Source organism: Carcharodon carcharias, chromosome 8, assembly GCF_017639515.1.
Source record: "Carcharodon carcharias isolate sCarCar2 chromosome 8, sCarCar2.pri, whole genome shotgun sequence".
In the NCBI taxonomy this organism is placed as follows: Eukaryota; Metazoa; Chordata; class Chondrichthyes; order Lamniformes; family Lamnidae; genus Carcharodon; species Carcharodon carcharias.
The window spans coordinates 87,587,025-87,610,170 of NC_054474.1; the positions used below are offsets into that span (position 1 = coordinate 87,587,025).

A 23,146-nucleotide genomic window follows, 5' to 3' on the forward strand; every position below is an offset into this window, starting at 1 on the left:
TGCCACCTCCCCCTGTATCCCATGAGATCTCACTTTCCTGACCAGTCTGTCATGTGGGACCTTGTCAAATGCCATACTGAAATCCATATAGACAACACCCAGTGCACTACCCTCATCAATCCTCCTTGTTACTTGCTCAAAAAATTCTATTAAGTTATTAAGACATGATCTTCCACTAACAAAAACATGCTGACTATCCATGATCAGTCCGTGTCTTTCTAAGTGACAGTTTATCCTGTCTCAGAATTGTTTCCAATAATTTGCCCACCACCAAAGTCAGACCGACAGGCTCATAATTTTCTGCCCTATTCCTAACACCCTTTTTAAATAATGGTACAACGTTCTCCGACCTCCAATCGTCTGCTACCTCGCCTGTATCTAGTGAGGATTGGAAAATGGTCCTCAGAGCATCTGCTATTTCCTCCCTGGCTTGCTTTAACAGCCTGGGATACAATCCATCTGACCCTGATGATTTATTCACCTTCAAGGATGCCAGTCCCTCCAGTACTTCCTCTCTCACTATGCTTATTGTATCAAATATTTCACACTCCTCTTCTTTAACTAGAATGTCTGCATCATCCCTCTCCTTCGTGAAGACAGAGACAAAGTACTCATTGAGAACACTGCCCATATCTTCTATATCAACCCACAAGCTACCATCTCTGATAGGCCCTACCTTTTCCTTAGTTATTATCTTGCTCTTAGTGTACTGGTAAAACATCTTAGGATTTTCTTTGATCTTACCTGCCAATAGCTTGATGTTTTTTTTTGCTTTTCTAATTTCCATTTTACTTCACTCTTGTACTTTCTATACTCCTCTAGGCTTTCTGCAGTACTAAGCCTTTTGTAACTATTATAAGCTTTCTTTCACTTGTGGCTATGCTGGGTGCCAGTTTGTTAAGGTGTGGGCACAGAGGCTGTGTGCCAGAAGTGTGCTGAGTAGGCAGTTTGTAATGTCAGTTAAAGTATAATCTTGATTTGATAGCAGCGCTGCCTAAAACAACAGTTGTTGTGACTGTTAGTTTCTTTGCATTTGAATACAGGATTGTTGGTGAACTATTTTGTGAATGATTAATATCTTGTGATGGTTGGCAATAAAACATTTGGACTGTGATTTTTATACAAGAAATAAAAGACAGCCGATGCTAGGATTCTGAAAGAAAAGCAGAAAGTATCGGAAACATTCAACAGGTCAGGCAGATTTCCTGCGCACAGAACAGATCAGCTACTGTTTGCGTGCAAGCCCCTCTTCAAAATTGCTATGATTTTGTGCGCAGCTACCTTTATTAGTTACTACATCTTCAATTAAATGTGCTTGGGAATACAAAAAAATCCACTGTATGATTTATTTGTACTACACTTGTGTTAAGATTCCTCCTCCTCCTTCAGGTACCATGCTCTAAGAAGGCATTGAGGCCCATGGATTGGCCCACTTCCACTGGATTTGCCCATGATTATACTTGGTGAAGTACTGCAGTGGTCTGCTGTTACCTTCTGCATTATGGCTGACCAGGAAACTCTCTCGCTCGCCATCAGGCATATTGGAAGGACTTAACAGGCTGATAATCAATCTGTTTAGCTGCATCATGAACGCAACCTCCATGCCATTAAGCTCTGAAGTGGGGCTTGACCTGGGGCTTCTGGCCCAGAGGTAGGGGTGCCACCTACTGTGCCACAAGACCTCCATGTTAAGATTACTGTCTCTAAAATAGTTAATATGATCTTCACCTCTCACAGGTTGACGATGAATATGGGAATATTTCCGAATTTGTTGGCCACATAGCAGGAGGTGATGAATTTTCAGTGTGTTGTGCCAAACCTTGTAAACTAGCAGAGCTTAACAAGTTTCTCCAAAGCTTACAACACACACCTAGGCCAATGAGGTCGGATGTGCCCCATTGCTGCAATAGTTTACAAGATTCTGAATTATCCTACTTGGACAGAATTTTCTCTTCGAAAACAGCCGCAGCTGTTTCTGGGCACCAAGCCTTCCCAGGAGGGAAATGCTGCTGTTAATTGTGATTTTCTTGGTGGTGTCCCTTAATTGGCCTGGAGACAGGCTCGCCATCCAACTAAAGACAGCCGGCAGGCTTTTGAAGCTGAATGGCCAGTCAGAGACCTTCCAGCTTGAAAGGAGTAGCATCCTGCAATAAAGAGTAAGTAAGGGAGAGTGCACTTCAAGATGGCGACACCCTCTCTCCAACTTCTTAAAATTGAACTAAAAGGTAAATCTCCTTTTAATAGACCGTAAGTGGCTCTTGAGCTGTGTAGGCTACTGCCACATGCAGGCGGATAGCCCAGCAGCTTTCCCACTTCATTCCACCTCCTAAAAAAGAAGCCCTGAGGTGGAATAGAGCCAGGGAACCAGCACACCAACCGGCGGACTATTTTTAAACCCTGCCTGCCTCCGATTCTGGTTGAAAATTGAGCTCCTGTTTTTCAAAAAATGCTCTTCACTTGCTTTTGGGATCAGTTCTTTTGAACAACGTATTTAGTAGGGCCTCAGTAAAAAATCAATTGTACTTGAATAATAGAATGAGTTAGAAGTGCCACTTTTGAGTTTCCCTGATACCTTGGAGAGCTAATGCATTGTTTGCTTGGTTTTGAATTTATAGACAAGAAGGTCAGACTCAATTTTTACTCTATGCTGAGTTTGTCAATATCTGATGAGATGGCAGAGGTACATTTTGGGATTTTAGTCCCCGGGAAAGAGAGAAAAAGTTAGTCCGGATCCTTGCCGGTTTCTCATCAGTTGAACACTACTAAAATTGTTTTACTGTGACTCTCAGGAAAAAAGTCAAGGATAAAGCAAGTCTATTTGACCCATCAAGTTCCAGCCTTCATGCACCCTAACAGTTGCATCCTGCTTCTCAAGAAGTAGGTCCACCACCTTCTCAGGGCAACCGGGATGGGCCATCACCCGTATTCCAAGAATAATTTTATTTTTTAAACAAAAGTCATACTCTGGCATTACCTCTTGTACCATTGTAGTATTTTAGACCTTGACGAGATCCAACTCCTTCAATACACCATCTTTTACACTTCAAATCTTGAGTTTCTTTAACTTTCCTCATAGTTCATCCTCTTTACGTTGTGGATTATTCTTATAAATATTTGAGAGTGATAGGGATAAGTTATTATTGCAGTGCAGTAACCAGAATCAGGAGTACACTCCAAGTGAGCTGTGACCATTACGTGTCATGTCATTGCTCCGATGCTCCCTCCCCACGCCAGGGGGCAAATAATCCGCCAACACTCATTGTTCATACTGAAGTATGTCCATTCAAACAAAGTATCACGACAAGCGAAATGTCTTCACTGAGGAAGATACAAGAAATCTTCAGAATTAGAGATCCAAAGAGCTAGGGAGAATGAGGAATTGAAGGAAATTAGTATTAGTAACAAGATTGTATTGGAGAAATTATTGGGACTGAAGATTGATAGGACCCTGGGATCTGATACTCTATATTCCAGTGTGTTGAAAGGGGTAGCTATGGAGATTGTGGATGCATTGGTGATCATCTTCCAAAATTCTATAGTTTCTGGAATGGTTCCTGCAGATTGGAAAGTAGCAAATGTTACCCCACTATTTAAGAAGGGAGGGAGAGAGAAAACAAGGGACAACATATCTGTTAGCCTTACATCAGCAGTAGGGAAAATACAAGACGCTATTATAAAGGAGGTGATAAATGGACACTTAGATAATAATGATCTTATTGGTAAAGTCAACATGGGAAATCATGTTTGATGAAATTGCTGCAGTTTTTTGAGGATGTTACTAACAGAATTGATAAAGGCGAGTTGGTGGATGTAGTGTAACTCTTTCGAGTACAAACCCGTTTCCATCTGTTTCAGATGAAGTTACATTGTTTCATAGTTTGCCATTGTGAGATTTGAACTCTTGATCTTGGGGTTACAAACCCAGTACCATAACCACTTGGCTATTTAGGCCAAGCAGTGGATGTAGTGTACTTGGATTTTCAGAAAGCTTTCAGTAAAGTCCCCCACAGGAGTTGGTTAGCAAAATTAAAGCACATAGGATAGGAGGCAATATACTGGCATGGATTAAGGATTGGCTAACAGGCAGAAAACAGAGAGCAGGAATAAACAGGTCATTCTCGCATTGGCAGGCTATGACTAGTGAGGTACTGCAAAGATCAGTACTTGGCCCCAGCTGTTCACAATATATATCAGTGATTTGGATGTGGGGACCAAATGTAATATTTCCAAGTTCACAGATGACACAAAGCTAGGTGGGCCTGTGCGTTTTTAGGAAGATGCAAAGCAGCTTCCAGAGATTTGGACAGACTTATTGACTGGGCAAGAATATGGCAGATGGAAAATAACGTGGAAAAATGTGAAGTTATCCACTTTGGTAGGAGGAACTGATGTGCAGGGTATTTCTTAAATGGTGAGAGATTAAAAAGTGTAGATGTACAAAGGGACCTGGGTGTCCTCATCAATACGTCACTGAAAGCTAACATACAGGTGCAGCAAGCAATTAGGAAGGCTCATAGTATGTTAGCCTTTATTGCAAAAGTATCTGAGTACAAGAGTAGCAAAGCCTTGGTTAGACTACACATGGAGTATTGTGTGTAGCTTTGGTCTCCTTATCTTAGGATGGATATTATTGCCACAGAGAGAGTGCAGCAAAGGTTCACCAGGCTTGTTCCTGGGATGGCGGGACTGTCCTATGAAGAGAGATTGGGGAAATTGGGGTTGTATTCTCTAGAGTTTCGAAGAATGGGAGGTGATCTTGTTGAAACCTAAAAAATACTTAAAGGGATAGACAGGGTAGATGCAGTTAAGATGTTTCTCCTGGTGAGGAGCCTGGAACCAGGGAATACAGCTTCAAAAGAAGCAGATCAAGATGAGATTTTTTTTTACTCAAGGTGTTGTGAATCTTTGGAATTCTCTACCTCAGAGGGTTGTGGAAGCTCAGTCATTGGTATGTTTAAAGCAGAGATTGACAGATTTTTAAATACCAATGACATAAAGTGATATGGGAATAGTGTGGGAGAAAAGGCATTGAAGTGGATGACCAACCATGATTGTAGTGAATGGTGGAACAGGCTTGATGGGCTGAATAGCCTACTCCTGTTCCTATTTTCCTTTGTTCCTATCACAAAACTATATCCTTGTGTGAATAAATGCTTCCAGTGCAAAGGCAGAAAATTGGTGGAGTAGGAAACATAAAACAATAAAATGTGTTTGTTTTCATGACTCTTGGAATGAATGTTACAAAAGTATTCTCAAAATAGATGAACAGAACAGGTTGTTCAACTGTACTTCAAAATCAACTTTAACAATTTTTTTCTCTTTCATTTCACAGATGATGGCTGCTTCATTGACTAACTGGGTGGATATGGATGGATGAAGGTATGATGAACAGATGCAAAACCCACCAATATTAGGAAACCATATTAGACAAGGGATAGAAAGATTCACTTTCTAGTAACATTGTAAGGCTTGGTTATATAATGGAGAGGTTGACTGAAATGCTGGACAGTGCTGCGGACAAAGACAAATAATAACCAAGCCCCATTCCTCTTATACCCCTATACCTCGTCAAAGCTGCTCTCTTTTTATTTTGTATGTAATACCTCGTTGACTATGAACACATATATAGGGTTCTTTTATTATGCTAGTCAGTTATTTGACTCATATTTTGATGGAATAGGATTATCCTCTCACTTGATCAATCCATTTTTTCATTATACACTTATTGTTGATTCCTGCTGATATATACATATCTTACATATAAACGTACAAAATAGGAGCAGGAGTAGGCCATTCAGCCCCTTGTGCCTGATCCCCCATTCAATAAGATCATGGCTGATCTGTTTGTGTTTCAAGTTCCACGTTCCCATCTACCCCCTATAACCTTGGATTCTTGTTAGACAAGGGAATTAATTTACCTCTGCCTTGCCTTTATATAGGGACCATACGGGCGAAAACCCGCCATTGCAGCCAGCGGGTTAAACATCCTTTTTCCCACCCACTACCACACTTAGTGCAAACTTGGGACAATTCCGCCCTTAACCACATATTAAGGCAGGTGACCAAAGCTTCGTCAAAGCAGTAGGTTTTAAGGAATGCCTTAAAGGAGGAGAGAGGGGATGAAAGGTACAGGAGAGAATGAGGGATTAAGGAGATGTTACAGCCTAGGCAGCTGAAGGATTCGTCAATAGTGGATTGAAAGAAATCAAGAAAGAGGCCAGCATTTGAGCAGCAGAGAGCAATGGTGGTATAGTAGAGGATGATGCAAAAGGTAAGAGGTTTAAGGCTAAGAGGGGAGTTGAGAAGAAATTATTTCACCCAGAGGCTGGTGGGAGACTGTAACTCACTGCCTGAAAGGGTGATTGAGTCAGAAATCCTCATAACATTTAAGAAGCATTTAGATATTCACTTGCGTTGCCATAGCCTCCAGAGCTTTGGGCCAAGCACTAGAAAATGGGATTAGTGTAGTCAGATCTTTGTTGACCGGCACGGACACGATGGGCTGAATGGCCTCCTGTGCTGTAAACGTCTATGATGAATGATTAGGGCAATGTTCATTTTTTGCAGTGCACTGCCAGATGATCTTACAAAGATATCCTATCAAAGGAGAAACAATAGAACAGGAGATTTATAACCAAAATAACATAAAACATGGAATGAGAAAAATACATTGGGTCCATCAAAGTTTCTCCTCTGTGAGCAATGTACCAAGAACCCTAGGATGGACTCCGCCCTCACTAGTTTAATATTTTATGGATCCTCAAGGGTTATCAAATGAAACTTCAGAATCCTCACATCTACGCTATTAATCCAATATATTTGGCTAGACAGAAATGACTAATTAAAGTGCATTTCCTGGAAGACTGTCATAATCTCAGATTCAATTTATTTCTATAACCTTAAATGTCATGTTCAACTGGATATTTATCTAACTTTTTTCAAGGCTTCAGTTACTTTTCCTGGGATTCTCTTCCAGAGGCTCTCGTCCATACTTCCACCACAATTTTGGCGTGAGATTTCTTTTCACCTCTAATGTTGATCATGTACATGGCCCTGTTCTTCAGAAACAACAGAATGCTGATTTTAGAGCTTGCATTTTACAAACGAACTGGGGCTGACAATGATTGCAGTTAGGCAGAAACAGACTTCGACAGATAACTAGAAGTTATTAAGAAGATGGAAAAAGAGCTTTATTCATCAGGTCACCTCTTTCATCTTAATCATTGTGAGGTGTGTTTCTAATAATGAAGATAATTTAACAATTTCACTGTACATTTGCCTCTGAAAGTAAAGTCTTCAAAAAAGAGGCCATGCAGAACACGCTTGGCTGAACAAAGGAGCAATAATCAGCAGGTTGCTTGAAACCTGCCTCACCCAATATAGCCCATGCCACTTTGTCAGCTGGAAATATTTCTCATATTTTCACACCTAGGATAAAAATCCAAATTCTGCAATAAATGGCAAGTGCTTCTCATTATGTCACTCTGTATGAGCAGTTCTAATGATATGTAACTTGTTTCTTTTTAGAAAGAGATATAACTATACTACTACTACTTTTGTGTTATGTGTAAGATGCACAGTTTCTGTGTACTGTAGGTCGAGATGCAATTCCTTATTGTTCCAATGGAGATTTATTTACTTTTTAGCTTGAATTCACCTTTTGCACCATAACCCGTGAGACCTGAGAGCTGGTAACAGTGTGCTGAGGACAAGGAAGCATCTAGGACCTTAGTGAATGGCAGGACCAAAGGTAGACCTCCTTAATCAATGAGATTTAAGGATTGGGAAAGAAAAAGGGATGACCGAGAAGGAAATCGGATGAATTGTATTCAATTCAGGTACAGAAAAAGTAATAGAAAAATATAAGATTGAATTACAAGCAATAATAAAAGAGACAGAAAGGAAATGTAAGGAAAAAAAAATTGAATTTTAAAAAACTCTACGAAGAATTTACTACTGTAAAGAACGCATCTTTTTATTTCTGCTGGACTGTGAATTAAAATTACAATGACTGCAGTTTGAAAGTCATGTCCACTGGAATAGAGTGAGGTATATATACAATGTTCCTGTCCTGGAATAGAGTGTGCCGTGAAAGACAGGATGGTGCTGAGGAGGAGTCTGGTCTAATGGGTATCTGCCTGAGGCGGAATAGCTCCTAGCCTGAAATGAAAAAGACTTAAAACGTCTTTCTCCTATGTGTGTAAGATTCCAGTAATTCCACAATAATAGTTAGCTGGCTTTTTCTGCTCTCTCTCTCTGAAAACCCCTGTCACGAGGCAAAGGGGAAAATCACTGTTAGGGTCATTGAAAGCCAAGTGCTTAACCAGTGAACTAAAGACTGAAAGTGCTGGAAGACCACCTCGTGTCATTAACAAAGAACTGAAAGGAATTTGGGAGACATTGATCAAACTCAAGCCATCGAATCCTGTACTCCGGAATTGGTGCTATTGAACTTTTTTACCCCACCCTTAAAATCCATGTTTCTGTGTGTCTTGTATGTGTGTCTATAGGGATTTATGAACTTTAGGTTATGGAGTTAGAAGTTAATAGTTCATATTTCTTTCTTTTACCACTGGTTAATAAACAGTTAAGTTTACAAACCTTTTTTTTCACTTGTTCATGAGATGTGGGCGTCACTGGCCAGGCCAGCATTAATTATCCATCCATAGTTGCCCCCTAGGTCAGAGGGCATTTCAGAGTAACCACATTGCTGTGGGTCAGGAGTCACATGTAGGCCTGGTTACCAGACCAGGTAAGGACAGCAGATTTCCTTCCCTAAAGGACATTAGTGAACCAGATGGGTTTTTACAACAATCGACAGTGGTTTCATGGTCATCATTAGACTTTTAATTCCAGATTTTTATTGAATTCAAATTCCACCATCTGCCATGGTGGGATTCGAACTCAAGTCCTCAGAGCTTTACCCGGGTCTCTGGAAGTCCAGTGACAATACCACAATGCCATCATCTCACCTCCACCTGGTATGTATTCTCGTATTCTGTTAACCTAAATTAAAAGATTAGGTGGGTTGATCAAACTTTTTCACATTTGTCACGGCTCGGGGAGCAGCGAGGCTTGATATTGCAGCTCTTAATCCCCAAGGAGTTGTGAGACTACATACGGAAATGAGATTGAATAGTTAAAATCATTCCCTTTCTGACCCAGAGAAGTTGATCAGCATTACATTAACAATTACCACATCATTAAAATAATACTTACACTCTTAGTAATCTGCCCTAACTTTGTGAAGTGGGTTTAATGAGGAGTTAATGTGTAAATCCAAGAGGTTCTTGAAAATAATAGGGGGGTTATGTCTGCGATGCAGGTAGGGTAAATCGATAAATAAGGTCTAGGGATTTGCAACTCTTGGCATATTTCTCAACTCCTAGAACTTGATGCACAATTTGTGCATGAATAACAGTGGGCAAGATTTTACGTTGGTCATGTGGAAAATCATGCGCGATGATGTCGGGCGAGCGTCCCAACATCATCACATACTCTCACGATCTTTCAGTCGCCGGGTATGCATAAGAGTCGCTGACAATTAAGAGGCCTATTAAGGCCCTTAAGCAATTAATTAATTTGTATTTTTCACTTCCCTTCAACATTATGGTTGGCAAGTGGGCGAATAAGCCAGCAAGCATTTGCTTTTTTTAACAAAACCTCCTCCATAGGCGGGATGAGGGGGAGAATTTTCTCCCCATCGGGGGGTGGGCATTGGGCGGGAGCGGCTGTGGACAGGGCACAGCCAATTGCCTGCACGCCATCATTTTACATGGGTGGGCCAATTAAGGCCCACACAGTGTGAAGCGTACCCAGAAGCGCTGAGCCCCCCCTGATCAGGTGAGGGGAGGAGGCTGAGTTAGGGCCTGCGCTCTTTCACAGAAAAGAGCGCAGAAATCTGCCTGAGGCACAGAGCTGCCTCAGAGATCAGTTTGAGTTTCAAAAACCTTGATAAAGAAAAAAAACATTAGGACATGTCCCCTCATGTGAAAGTGTCACATGAGCTGGGACATGTCTATAAATTTTAATGAAAATCTTTATTTCACTGTTAAATCATTCATGAAACCTCACCCCGCCAATGGATGAGGTTTCATGAAAAATGCAAAGGCCGCCTGGGCTCTTCATCTGCCCGCCAACCTTAAGGTTGAACAGGCAGCTATGTTAAGTGGTTTAATTAGCTTTTAAATGGCCTTTAATAATTCAGCTGGCGCGCACGCAGTTGACTCCGGTGCACGCCTGCCGAACTGAAAATCAGAATGACGTGTGGTGATGTCGGGACGCATGCCCGATGTCAGCGAGTGTCATTTTACGCATCGGCAAGTGGGCCCTGCCCCCACTTGCTGAGCCAAAGATTCTGGCTGAGGTTTTCAATGGTAAATAAAAATCCATTAAATACTTTTCACCATCATTTTAAACATGTCCCTCTTCATGTGACTGAGTCACATGTGGGGACATGTTTATATCATCTTTAAAATCTTTATTTTCCTTTGTCCAATTCTCCAGCTCCCTGAGGCAGCTCTATGCCCTCAGGGAGCTTTCAGCGCGCGCTCCCCATGCATACACAGAATTTCACCCTCACCCTCCATTAATTGGCCGGCCAGTGTGAAATTGCGGTTGGAGGCTGATCACGGGCGGCAGGCTGTTTCCCAGGCACTCCCAGGCCTGCCCGCCACACCCACCTGACGAACGGAAAATCCTGGCCAGTGTGTGCTGTTTACACATTCTTATTTTTCCAGTAATATTTGGGCCAACGAATCACCAGTGCTATCTATTCAGGTAACAGCTTGGGTTAATGGGGCAGACATTAAAGCCCCATTGTAATTGGTGGACAACGCTTGGTCCCCCGCATCCCCATAAGGTTCATGCAATTTTTACTGCCTACTCTCATTTTTATCTCTGTTCACTGAATACAGCCCAAAGCCAGTAGAATTGACATGCAGCTGACTTTGAGAAAGGTGGTGGGGGGCAAACAAGGATTACAGTCAATGGAGAGTGGGGAGGCATGGAACTGGGGCTCGGGCTGGGGTTGCAAAGTCTCATATTCTCCTGCAAAACGCTTATAAAGACAGTACATATTTAACTGCAGATAGCCAATTTAGCATTGAACCTCATCTTAAGACAAACACTGACTGTGTTGTAAGACCATAATAATTTCTTCTTCTTGAAGTTATCCTTAAATAGAAATCTTGTGATGAGTTATTAGAATAAAGTTCAATGATCAGGGACACAGTTGTGGCTTGATACCAGTGGTTGGGGTGATTCATTTGTCACAGAACCCAGATCTGCTCTGTTTCTGCCTCTTTCTGATTTGGCCTGGAGAGAATCAATTGTCTTTACAAAGTTACTCCTGCTTTTTGAAGCGAAACAAAAAAAAATAATCTGCCAGCTGTTACAGGTCAAACCTAGACCTCCTTTTAGTACAGTACACTGTCACACCAAATTGTTCCTCTTCCAGCAGTGGGCATATCTCTGCTGTATTACTACAGCTGCAGGTGCCTGCTCTGAGATTTGAAATGAACTTGGTCCCAGAGTTTGCGGCTGGATCAGTGGTGGGTTACAATGGGGGTGGAAGCCTTACCAGATTTCCAGGCTAATGCATGAGTGAAAAATCCATTTATGATTCCCTTTACTCCATTTTTCCAGCCACTGGCTCATGCTGGGGTATTGATCCATGGGAGTTGCAAGCTGTACGGTATTTCATCCAGGGGTCATTCTTCATGCCTGATCAAAGATTATTGGCAATGTTAATTGCATGAAGGTGTGACATGTTGGTACCAAATTTCCCTCAGCTGTCTTAAATAGAGATGTTGGGCAGGATTTTTCAGTTGCTGTGCGGGGGCGGGCCCGACATGCCAACACGTAAAATGACGGGCGATGATGTCAGGCATGCGTCTCGATATCATTGCGCTGTGTTGCAATGTTTCGGTCGGCGGGCGTGCACCAATGTTGCCCGCCAATATGTAAGTAGCCTATTAAGGCCATTAAGGAAGTGATTAAGGTAGCTGTTAACACTGCCCGTTCAACCTTAAGGTTGGCAGGCAGGCGAAAAGGCCAAGCGGCCTTCACGTTTTTTAGGAAGCCACATACACGAACGGCATGAGGTTTCCTAAAGCTTTTATTAATTAAACAAATATTTTTCCCAAAATATCAAAACATCTCCCATCTCATGTGACATCGTCACATGAGGGGACATGTTTAATTAAATTTTTACTCCATTTATTTAATAATTTCAAAAGCTTTTCAATCTCCCTAAGGAAGTTCCGTGCCTCTGGGAGATTGAAGAACTCTGTCGCATTCAGGCACTCTTTCTCAGGCCTGCCCGTGTATAGATAGAGAAAAACGAAGGCTCTGCTCAAAAGTTCCATCTCTTATTCTTCTATTGGTGTTGAGCCACCAGTCTAGAAGCATGCCAAAGAAATACTTGGGCTTTTGCAGAAAGGAAGTGTATCTGTTTGGAAATTTTAGAAGTGTTTTACTACCTTCCCTAAGCAACTGGATGAAAATTAATAAACTCATTATCTCTTGACTAGCTGTTGGCAATGTCAATTTTGTCAATGCAAGTGTAAAAGCAAAGAGCCGTCTATTTGTATCATCTTAACTGAATCATTTTCTTTGCTGCCTATGTTTCAGGCCTTATACAGCCAAAGTGGTGGCAGGAGGGAGCTGAGGAATGTGATAAAGAATGTGCTAGTGGATTTGCACTAAGAAAAAATGGCAATTTATTCTTGAATTGAAAAGAATCACAGGGAAGAACTGAAGATGTCCAAGAAGGGGCGTGGGAAGGCTGAAAAGCCTGAAGCCTTTATAGCTGCCTTACAGGCTGCTAATGAGGATCTTAGGACTAAACTGACTGATATACAAATTGAGCTTCATCAAGAGAAATGTAAGGTGAGTGATGCCTCTTTTATTTGGCTAAATAAAGCAACAAAGTATAACTTTAGAAAGCTTTCTCGAATGAATATTAAATAATGCATAATGTATAAATCTTTACTCAATCTAATTGATAAGCTTTTAGAACAACATTGGAGTATTGTACCCAAGATTGCAGGTGTTGTGACCAGTCTAGGTATTTACACCAATAGAGGCTTCTAATCATTTTGGCCAGAAGGCTGACGAACGTAATCATCATTAATATTTTATCTCTCAAACTTTTTTTCAGCAAGAAGTGCACAAGCTATGGGGAAGACCATACTATCTGAGATTTAATACAGCTAACCAAAGTTCCACATTTATAGGTTAAACTGTTTATTTTGGTTTGAGTGAACCCTATATAAACATATGAATTAGGAGCAGGAGCAGGCCATTCGGCCTCTTAAGCATCCTCTATCATTTAATAAGATCATGACTGAACTGATTGTAACCTCAACTCCACGTTCCTACCCACCCCAATAACCTTTCACCCTCTTGCTTATCAAGAATCTATCTAACTCTTCTTTAAAAATATTCAAAGACTGCTCCCACTGTCTTTTGAGGAATAGTTCCAAAGAAGAAAAGATTTCTCCATATTTCTGTCTTAAATGGGTGACCCCTTATTTTTAAAAAGTGACCCCTAGTTTTAGATTCTCCCACATGAGGAAACATCCTCTCCACAACCACTCTGTCAAGACCCCTCAGGATCTTTTACGTTTCAATCAAGTTGCCTCTTACTCTTCTAAACTCTAGCGGATATAAGCCTAGCCTGTCCAACCTTTCCCCATAAGACAACTCGCCCATTCCAGGTATTAGTCTGGTAAGCCTTCTCTGAACTGCTTCCAACACATTTACATCCTCCTTTAAATAAGGAGACCAATACTGTACATAGTACTCCAGATGTGGTCTCACCAATGTCTTGTATAAATGAAGCATATCCTCCCTATTTTTCAATATCTCTCTTAATAAATGATTACATTCTATTAGCTTTCCTAATTACTAGTTGTACCTGCATACTAACTGTTCGCTATTCATGCACAGGGACACCTCTGCATCTCAGAGCTCTACAATCTCATTTTTTGATAATATGTTTCTTTTTATTCTTCCTGCCAAAATAGACAATTTCACATTTTCCCACAGTATACTCCATTTGCCAGATCTTTGCTCATTCATTCAACGTATCTAAATCCCTTTGTCCACTTCACAACTTACTTTCCTACCTATCTTTGTGTCATCAGCAAATTTAACAACCATACCTTTGGTCCCTTTATCCAAGTCATTTATTTAAATTGTAAAAAGTTGAGGCCCTAGTACTGATTTCTGTGGCATAAAACTCGTTCTGTCTTGTGAACCAGAAAATGACCCATTTTTGCCTACTATGCTAATATGTTACCCCCCACGCCATGAGCTTTTGTTTTCCACAATAACCTTTGATATGCACCTTGATAAGTGCCTTCTGGAATGCCAAGTGGAGACATCCACATTTCCCCTTTATCCATAGCACATGTTACTTCTTCAAAGAACTCCAATAAGTTGGTTAAACATGATTTTCTCTTCGCAAAGCTATGTTGACTCTGCCTGATTACCTTGAATTTTTCTAAGTGCCCTGCTATACCATCTTGAATAATATCATTTAACATTTTCCCTATGACAGATGTTAAGCTAACTGGCCTGTAGTTTCCTACTTTCTGTTTCCTTTTTTTTGAATAAAGGAGTTCCATGCACTATTCACCAATCTAATGAAACCTTCAACGAATCTAGGGAATTTTGGAAAATTAAAACCAACGCATCAACTGGCTCACTAACCACTTCTTTTAGGACCCTAGGATGAAGTCCATCAGGAGCTGGCGATTTGGCAGCCCGCAGCTCCAACAAATTGCTCAATACCACTTCTCTGGTGATTGTAGTTTTCTTGAGTCCCTCCTTCCCTTCCACTTCCACTTCCTGATTTATAGCTATTTCTAGGATATTACTTGTATCCTCCATAGTAAGATTGATGTAAAATACCTGTTCAGTTCACTTGCCATCTACTTATTTTCCATTATTAAATCCCCAAACCCACTTTCTATCAGCCCAACATTCGCTTTGTTAACTCTTTTCTTTTTAAAATATCTTTAGAAACTCTTACTATCTGTCTTTATATTTCTAGCTAGTTTTCTCCTGTACTCTAATTTTTCCCTCCTTTTCAGACTTTTGGTCATTCTTTGTTGTTTCTATATTCTGTCCAATCACCCGTCTTGGCACAATTATATGCTTTTTCTTTAAGTTGGATAACTTTTTTAATTAACCACAGATGGAGGGTCGTCCCTTGGAATTTTTCTTTTTTGTTGGAATGTATCTATTCTGTGCATTCTGAAATATCCCCTTAAATGTTTGCCATTGGATTTCTACTGACCTATCCCTTAACCTAATTTGCCCAGTTTACTTCCTTCACTATGAGATCATCAATTAACCCTATCACATTGCACAATACCAGGTCTAGTGTAACCTGCTCTCTGGTTGGTGCCAGAATGTGTTGTTCTAAGAAACTATCGTAAGAACATTCTACAAACTCCTCATCTAGGCTACCTTTGCCCAACTGATTATTTCGGTCGATTTGTTGATTAAAATCCCCCATGATTATTGCTGTACCTTTCTAGCAAGCTCCCATTATGTCTTCCTTTATACTCTGACCTACTGTGTGGTTATTGTCACGGGGCATGTGCACCACTTCCACAAGTGACTTCTTGCCTTTATTATTTCTCAACTCTACCCAAACTGCTTCTATATCCTGGTTTCCTGAACTTAGGTCATGCCTCTTTAATGTGCTAATACAATCATTAATTAACAGAGCCACCCTCCACCTTTTCCTAGCTTCCTGTCCTTCCTACATGCCATGTGCCCTTTAATATACAGGTTCCAATCTATGTCATCCTGCAGCCATGTCTCTGCAATGGCTGCTAGGTCGTACTTATTTATTTCTATTTGCGCTATCAGTTTATCTGTTTTGCTTCGAATGCTACGTGCATTCAGATACAGAGCCTTTCACTTTGTCCTTTCATTATTTTTGTAACATCTAGCCTTGACTGCTGATTAGCTCTTAGAGTTGTATTCTCTATCCTTTCCTGTCACATTTTGTTTATCATTTCCCATATTAATACCTGTCTTTCTTGCCTTGCTTCTGCTCTTTGATCTATCACATCTTCCTAAATTTGATCCCTTGCCCCACTATTTAATTTAAAACACTCCCTTCTTCTCTAGTTATGCAGCTCATTAGAACATCAGCCCCAGCATGGTTCAGGTGAAGACCGTCCCAACGGCATAGGCCCCACTTTCACCATACTGGTGCCATTGTCCCACGAACTGGAACCCACTTCTCCCACACCAGTCTTTGAGCCTTGCATTCTTTTCTCTAATCTTATTTGTCCTATGCCAATTTGCATGTGGCTGAGGTAATAAACCAGAGATTATTACCTTGAGGTTCTGCTTAATTTGGTGCCTCGCTCCTCATACTGACTATGCAGAACCTCCTTACTCGGTCTGCCTATGTTGTTGCTACCTACATAGACCAGGATGACTGGATCCTCCCCCTCCTGTTGTAGGTTCCTCTCCAGTCCTGAGCAGATGACCTGAACCCTGGTGCCAGGCAGGCAACACAGCCTTCTGTAACCTTGCCCTTTGCTGTAGAGAACAATGTCAATCCCCCTCACTATACTGTCTCCTACTACCGCTACATCCCTTTTTTGCCCCCCACGCAACTTGAATGGCTTCCAGTACTATGGTGTCATGTCCAGTTAGCTCATACACCCTGCAGCCCCCACTCTCATCCAAACAAGCTGAAAGAACCTCACACTGTTGGACAATTGCAGAAGCTGAGGCTCCTGTACTCCTGCCTTCTGGGTCCCCTTACCTGTCTCACTCATAGTCACACCCTGACCACTGACCAAATCAGAAGACCCTATCCTAAGGGGTGTGACTACCTCCTGGTGCAAAGCATCCAGGTAACATTCCACCTCCCTGAAGTGTTGCAGTGTCTGCAGTTCAGCATCCAACTCAGTGACTCTGAGCCAAAGCTCCTTGAGCCGCAAACACTTACTCAGACATGTTTGCCCTGGATCACACTGGAATCCAGAAGCTCCCACATGCTGCAGCCATGAACATCACCTGTCCTGCCATTCTTAATATGTTTTAATTATCTACTTAATTATATTATTCAATTATATATTTTCCTTTTTTACACATTTTAGTAACCTTACTATCAGTTTGTGTACTATTTTAAAATTTAGGAATAGAATAGACCTTAACCACTTACTAGAGACTCACCAAACAACTAGCCTCTTCCCCAACCAAATTGTCTCTTTGATGTGATGTCACTTTCTTTGCACTCTTCTTTCGAACTCAGCGCAGGCTGCTTCTTCGCAGGTCCGCTGCCTCTCTGACCCCCAGGTAAGTGTAGGCCTTGGGCCTCAGTCCAAATTTATATTCTCCTGCTCCAGGCTGTTTCCTTGCAGGTCTGCTGCCTCTCTGACTCCCAGGTAAGACACTGTCAAGCTAGTACATAATTTAAATAATAATAATACCCTCTCCATAGCTCAGTAATTTGAGAGATCAGAGAACGTAACTCCTAGCCAGAATGTCACAAGTCTAATTCCTGGCAATTTTTCTAACTTGCTTTTCTGGGGGTGGCAAGTTCAGCCCATTTTGTCTAGGTTAGTGACAAAGATGCCAATTTAAAGCAAGCATTTTACCTATAGGGCAAAATAAAGTGGACTTAAGTCTGTTTGCTTTGATAATACTGAACATATCGTTTACGTTGAAATGTCAAAGTTGAAAGAATAGAAATCTTGGCTTTACTTAGTGTCAAGACAACTGGAGATGAGCTGCCAGTGTGTTCATCTGAGTAAATCGTTTCCCTAAGTAGGTGCATTTTGGTTTAAAACAGGAAATATCTCCTCAAATACATACATATTAAAAATCAGTGGGTAGCTGAACCATCTAGTGTTGTACTGAGCTACATAGACAAGAAGATCCCATGTTTGTCCCCTGGGTCCATGCCAAAGTTTGCTGATCACAACTGGATCAACAGTAGAATTTGATAGTATGGCTCAGTCTTCCAGATTTGGGAAAGGAAAGATCAATTATGACTTGCCGCTTCCCATCATCTTCCAATCACTTCCATATGAAGGTTTTTGTGTAGTGTTGGGTGAGGTCATTGTTGTGACCCTCCATGCAAGCTTGGATATTTTTAGGTGAGATACCTTTGGGGCTGCCACTTACCATGGAAGTAAAGTTCTGCACAAGCAGTCACAAACCTCAGTTAACAAGGAGGGGAAGTGCGAGGAACAAAATAAATGTCCTTTTGCAGGAGAATTCGATACCCATCTTGAATACTTCCTTGATTAGGAAACTAGTGGAGCATAATGAAAAACAGCTTTCCCAGGCTATAACTGCAAAGTAGCTTAAGTTATTAATCAGTCCATCATCCAGTACCAGTAAAAGTTTCTCTTGATCAACCAATATCCTTATTCCTTCTTTCTGGAACCCTGCCTGCAAGAGTTTAATTTTGACTCTTGTTATCAAAAGAATGACTTCATAAAGCACAAGAGAGCATTGAAACCAACCCATTCCCTTTGCTTTGTCCTCACATCTCTGCCATAAGTCTGGACAAACCAGATGACCGATTTTCCTAAATTCTGCATTATGTTTTATGATGAGGTAATATAGAGGGTAACTGAGGATAATGCAATTGATGTGGTGTACATGGACTTCTAAAAGACATTTGATAAAGTGCCACACAACAGACTTGTGAACAAAGTTAGAATTCATGGAATAAAATGGACAGCAACAACATGGGAATGAAATTGGCTGAGTGACAAGAAACAGAGTAGTGGTGAACAGTTACCTCTGGAATGGAGAAAGGTTTATAGTGGGGTTCCCCAGGGGTTAGTTTTAGGGCCCCTGCTCTTCTTGGTATATATTAAATGACCTAGACCTTGATCTACAGGGCATAATCTCAAAATCTGCAGATGCCACAAAACTTGGAATTATTGTGAATGGGATATTGTTAAACTTCACAAAGACTTAGACAGGTTGGTGAAGTGGTGGACAACTGGCATATGCAATTTAATTTAGAGAATTATGAAGTGATTAATTTTGATAGGAAAAATAAGGAGGGACAATATAAAATAAAGGGTACAATTCTAAAGGGGGTAGGAGCAGAGGGACCTGAGGATATATGTGTGCAAATCATTGAAAATGGCAGGTCAGGTTGAGAGAGTGGTTAAAAGAAAGCATATTGGACCCTGGGCTTTATAAATAGGGGCATATGGCACAAAAACAAGGAAGTTATGATACACCTTAATAAAACACTAGTTCTGCCTCAACTAGATCATTGTATCCAGTTCTGGGCACCACACTTTAGGAAGGATGTGAAGGCATTATATACGGTGTGAAAAGATTCACAAGAATGGTTCCAGGGATGAGGAACTTTAGTTTACATGGGTAGATTGGGGAAGCTGGGAGTGTTATCCTTGGAGAAGAAAAGGTTGAGAGGAGATTTAATACAAGTATTCAAAATTTGCTGGGCTATGGAGAAAAGGCAAGGAAGTGGCACTACTGGGATTGCTTTTGCAGACAGTGGCATACACATGATGGGCTGAATGGCCTCTCTGTGCTGTAACCATTATATGATCCTATAATTCTATGTTCAGTGTAATTCTAATAATCAATAATAAACATTTGTTTCTATTTTAAGTCACCTTGGAACTTCTTAGCATTTTCAAGTCAATTGTCAAGAGCTAAAGGAAAACATAATCTGGTTAAAATCTGCCCACTTACTATCCCTTCCAGATTACATTTGAACCACTTCTATTTTGCTTTCCTGTTTATAGGGAAAGCGAGAATATCATGTTGCCCATTAATTCAAACCTCTCTCACAAATGGCAGGAGCTTGATTTATTTTCAATTTCTTTGCAAACTTTTGGTCAGACTCACTGATAAAAGATTCAAATTCATTATTTTGGCAATTAAAATAACAAATTTTAGTGCAATTGCTCATATGGTTTTCTTAAAAAAAAACTGGTATTTATACATCTCTTTTCACAACCACCAGATGCCTCAAAGCACTTTATAACCATGAAGTACTTTTGAAATGTAGTCACTGTTGTAATGTAGGGAGTACAGCAACCAGTTTGCATGCAGCAAACTCCTGCAAACAGCAACGTGATAATGACCAGATAATTTTTTTGTGTGACGTTGATTAAAGCATAAATATTAGCTAGGACATAGGGGCTAACTCCCCTGCTCTTCTTTGAAATAGTGCAATGGGATCTTTTACATCCACCCAAGTTGGCAGATAAGGGCCTTGTCTCATCTGAAAAATGACACCTTTGACGACGCAGCACTCCCTCAGTACTATAACAGTGTGTCAACTTTAATTTTTTTCTGCAACTTTATTTCCCAGTGCGCTGTTTGTTTTGGTGTTATAATTTTTTTGTGTTATTATGCTTTCAGGTTAATAAGCTTGAACGAGAAAAAGTCCAAGAGGTAAAACGTATACGAGAACAAGAGCAGCACAAGCACACAGCAACCGTCACAGAGTTGAAAAGCAAACTACATGAGGATAAAATGAAAGAATTGCAGTCTGTTCGAGAGACATTGATAAAGCAACATGACCAGGAACTGGCTCGTACGATCAAAATCAAAGACCATGAGATTCAGCGATTAAAGTCACTTGTGAATGCACTGCGAGATGGCAGCAGTGACAAAGTAAGAACAGCGTTGTTTAATGAAGCCCGAGACGAGGCACGGAAAACATTTGATTCTGAGCGCCTTAAACTGTTGCAAGAACTAAGTGAACTAAAATCAGCCAAGAAACAAGTGGAAGAGTCACTGAACAATATGATTCAATCTGATAAGATAAAAGCTGGAAACTTGAGGAGCGAGCACCAGTCCCATCAAGAGGCTATTGTCAAAATCAAATGGGAGTCTGAGAAAGAAATCCGAAGGCTGGTGAGGATCATTGATTTCATGACTTTGCCAATGTTCCATTATTTGTTCAACGGCTTTGCTATTTTTAAGTTCTAGTGTTGTAATCTAGGCAAAACTTTCATCTGTCAGATGATTTCTCATGGTTAAAAGAAAAAAAAGAGCCTGGTAAAAGTTTATTTCTGATTAGGTTTTGAGAGTTGGTATGTTTTTGGAAATCACAACTTATAGAAAGTATTTAAATTACTTGTGAATTATCAGTGCACTCAATCTATACGCTTACTAAATGCTTCTTCTGTAAATCAGTGTGGTAGAAATTGCGTTGTGATTCAGATGCGTTTTGGGTGCCACAACATTAACTTCTGCAGCACAATGTTCGGGGCATCGTCAGAAATGCAGCAATGCCACATTGGTTCGGGCACTCAATAACAATTTGTTGAGACCACCTGAAAGAAATCATGGGCATCCCGTGGACTGGCGCACGCCCGACTTGATTGGGCGTAAAATCGCGCAAGATGACGTCAGGTTAGCGTCCCAACGTCATCGTGCGATATTTTGCTCGGCGGGCACGCACATGTGTTGGAAGCACACCCGCCGACAGTTAAGAGGGCAATTAAGCCCATTAGTGGCGCAATTGTGTGATTTTTCGTGGCCCGTCCAATCTTACAGCTGGTGGTTGAGCGAATCAGCCCGGCGACCTTTACATTTTTCATCAAACCTCATCCAAGGGCGGGATGAAATCTTCATTAGGAATTCAAATAAAAAGAGATATCTGGGATAGCTTTTTTATGAGGTATGCTTTCAGGTGATGCATAGACATTTTTTTTGCGGCTTTTTACTGCTTCATTTTCTTATCTGCAGATCTGCAGCTCCCCGAGGCAGCTGTCTGCCTTCAGGGAGCTCTCTCGAAGTGCACATCCACGCTTACAGTGGTGTTGTCGTCCGCCCTCTTCCTGCCCCCACCCCGGCAGCGCTGAGCTTTTCAGCATGGCCGTTAATTGGCCAGCCAGCGTGAAATCGCGGTCGGGTGCTGATTGTGGCCGGGGACTGTTTCCCAACAGCTCCTGGGCCCACCGACCGTGCAAGCCTGACGACAGAAAAATTCAAGCCCATGTCTTTCTCCTTAATTGTGCTTCATCCCCTCATTTTCGGAGCAGTTTTACGAAATACACGGAAAAGGATTTTATGAATTCTATTCCAAGAGAATGAAGCAACAGCCTGACCAGAATTACTTTCCCGAGAGCTATCAGCAAGTCAAAAATAACTTACCCTTATTAGGCAGTGCTAGCTGTAACCATGGTAACTCCTTTGCGATGAGTGTTCCAAATGAAAGGCAATAGCAGAGATGAGTAACAAAAAAATTGCCCCTAATTAGCTTATTTAGCAAACGGAATTAAATTAAATGTGCTTGTACCAGAGCTATATTCAAATAGCCATGGTGCTGCATCTTCTCTGACAAAAGCACACATGGCATCATGTAAACCCTTGTACACTGTGATGATGCATTGTACAGCTCTGTTGGAAACTACTCCATATTATGCATCAATAGCTGATCTGATAATCAAGTACAAGTTTCTCTCTCAAATTTTTAACTGTTCCATTTAGTTATTAAATCATTGAATCAATGTTTATTATATTGGTGAAGATGTGTAAAAATATTTATCAGGTGCGTCTTCAGTCTTGAATAAGTAATGCATTTGACTGCTGTGTTATACCACAACAAAGGATGAAAGGAATTATTGAACTGTTGTTGTTCGAAACATAGAGAGGTACAAATCTCTACGTCTGCCATTGCTGCTGTCCGTGAGCAATGTGAGATTTCTTTGCAACTATTAACCTTCATTTAGTGCAGGTGATTGGGCTTCAGTTTTTCCCAAAGGTGACATCTTCCAACTAGATTTGTGAGGGTTTGTTATGATCACTGTCATTGATGATGGATTGACTAAAGAAGAAAAATGAAGAGCTGCTTTCTATCCCTGAGATGGTTTTGTATTTTTTTCAAAAACATGTCAAGAGACAGGGCTGCATTTACTGAGGGTGAGAATGCATACAGAGTGATCCACCTCCTTCAAGAATTGACTGGAAAAACTGACCTGGGGTCTTTATGACTTTCTGTTGCCTTGGGACGTTCAAGCAGGTCTTGCTTTTCTATACTGCTTATACATGTAGTAAAACATACAGTAAAGTAAGTATTGCTTGAATATGCTTAGGTTAACTTCACCTTTAGCATTATTGATCTGGTGTTGCTTTTGATCGCCAAAGAAAGTGA

General features: G+C 40.9%; 1 protein-coding gene and 1 long non-coding RNA gene across 7 annotated transcripts in view; one reads left to right on the top strand and one right to left on the bottom strand.

The window, feature by feature from the left end:
- LOC121281137 (janus kinase and microtubule-interacting protein 2-like) overlaps nt 1-23,146 on the top strand; it is a 294,067-nt gene that overhangs the window by 137,016 nt on the left and 133,905 nt on the right. For 4 of the 6 annotated variants that reach the window (XR_005943821.1, XM_041193856.1, XM_041193860.1 and 1 more), the window contains 4 exons: nt 5,333-5,379; nt 7,647-7,750; nt 12,634-12,891; nt 20,404-20,901. Coding sequence is in view for 5 of the 6 variants with exons in the window: in XM_041193856.1 (XP_041049790.1) it covers nt 12,763-12,891; nt 20,404-20,901 (627 nt within the window). In the remaining variant the exon portion in view is untranslated. Of the gene's footprint in view, nt 1-5,332; nt 5,380-7,646; nt 7,839-12,633; nt 12,892-20,403; nt 20,902-23,146 lie in introns of all 6 variants that reach the window. The other 2 variants (XM_041193858.1, XM_041193859.1) reach the window with 2 other exon arrangements.
- LOC121281139 overlaps nt 11,626-23,146 on the bottom strand; it is a 66,205-nt gene continuing 54,684 nt past the window's right edge. Inside the window, exon 5 of the long non-coding RNA XR_005943825.1 lies at nt 11,626-11,724. This is a non-coding gene — a long non-coding RNA (uncharacterized LOC121281139). The remainder of the gene's footprint in view (nt 11,725-23,146) is intronic.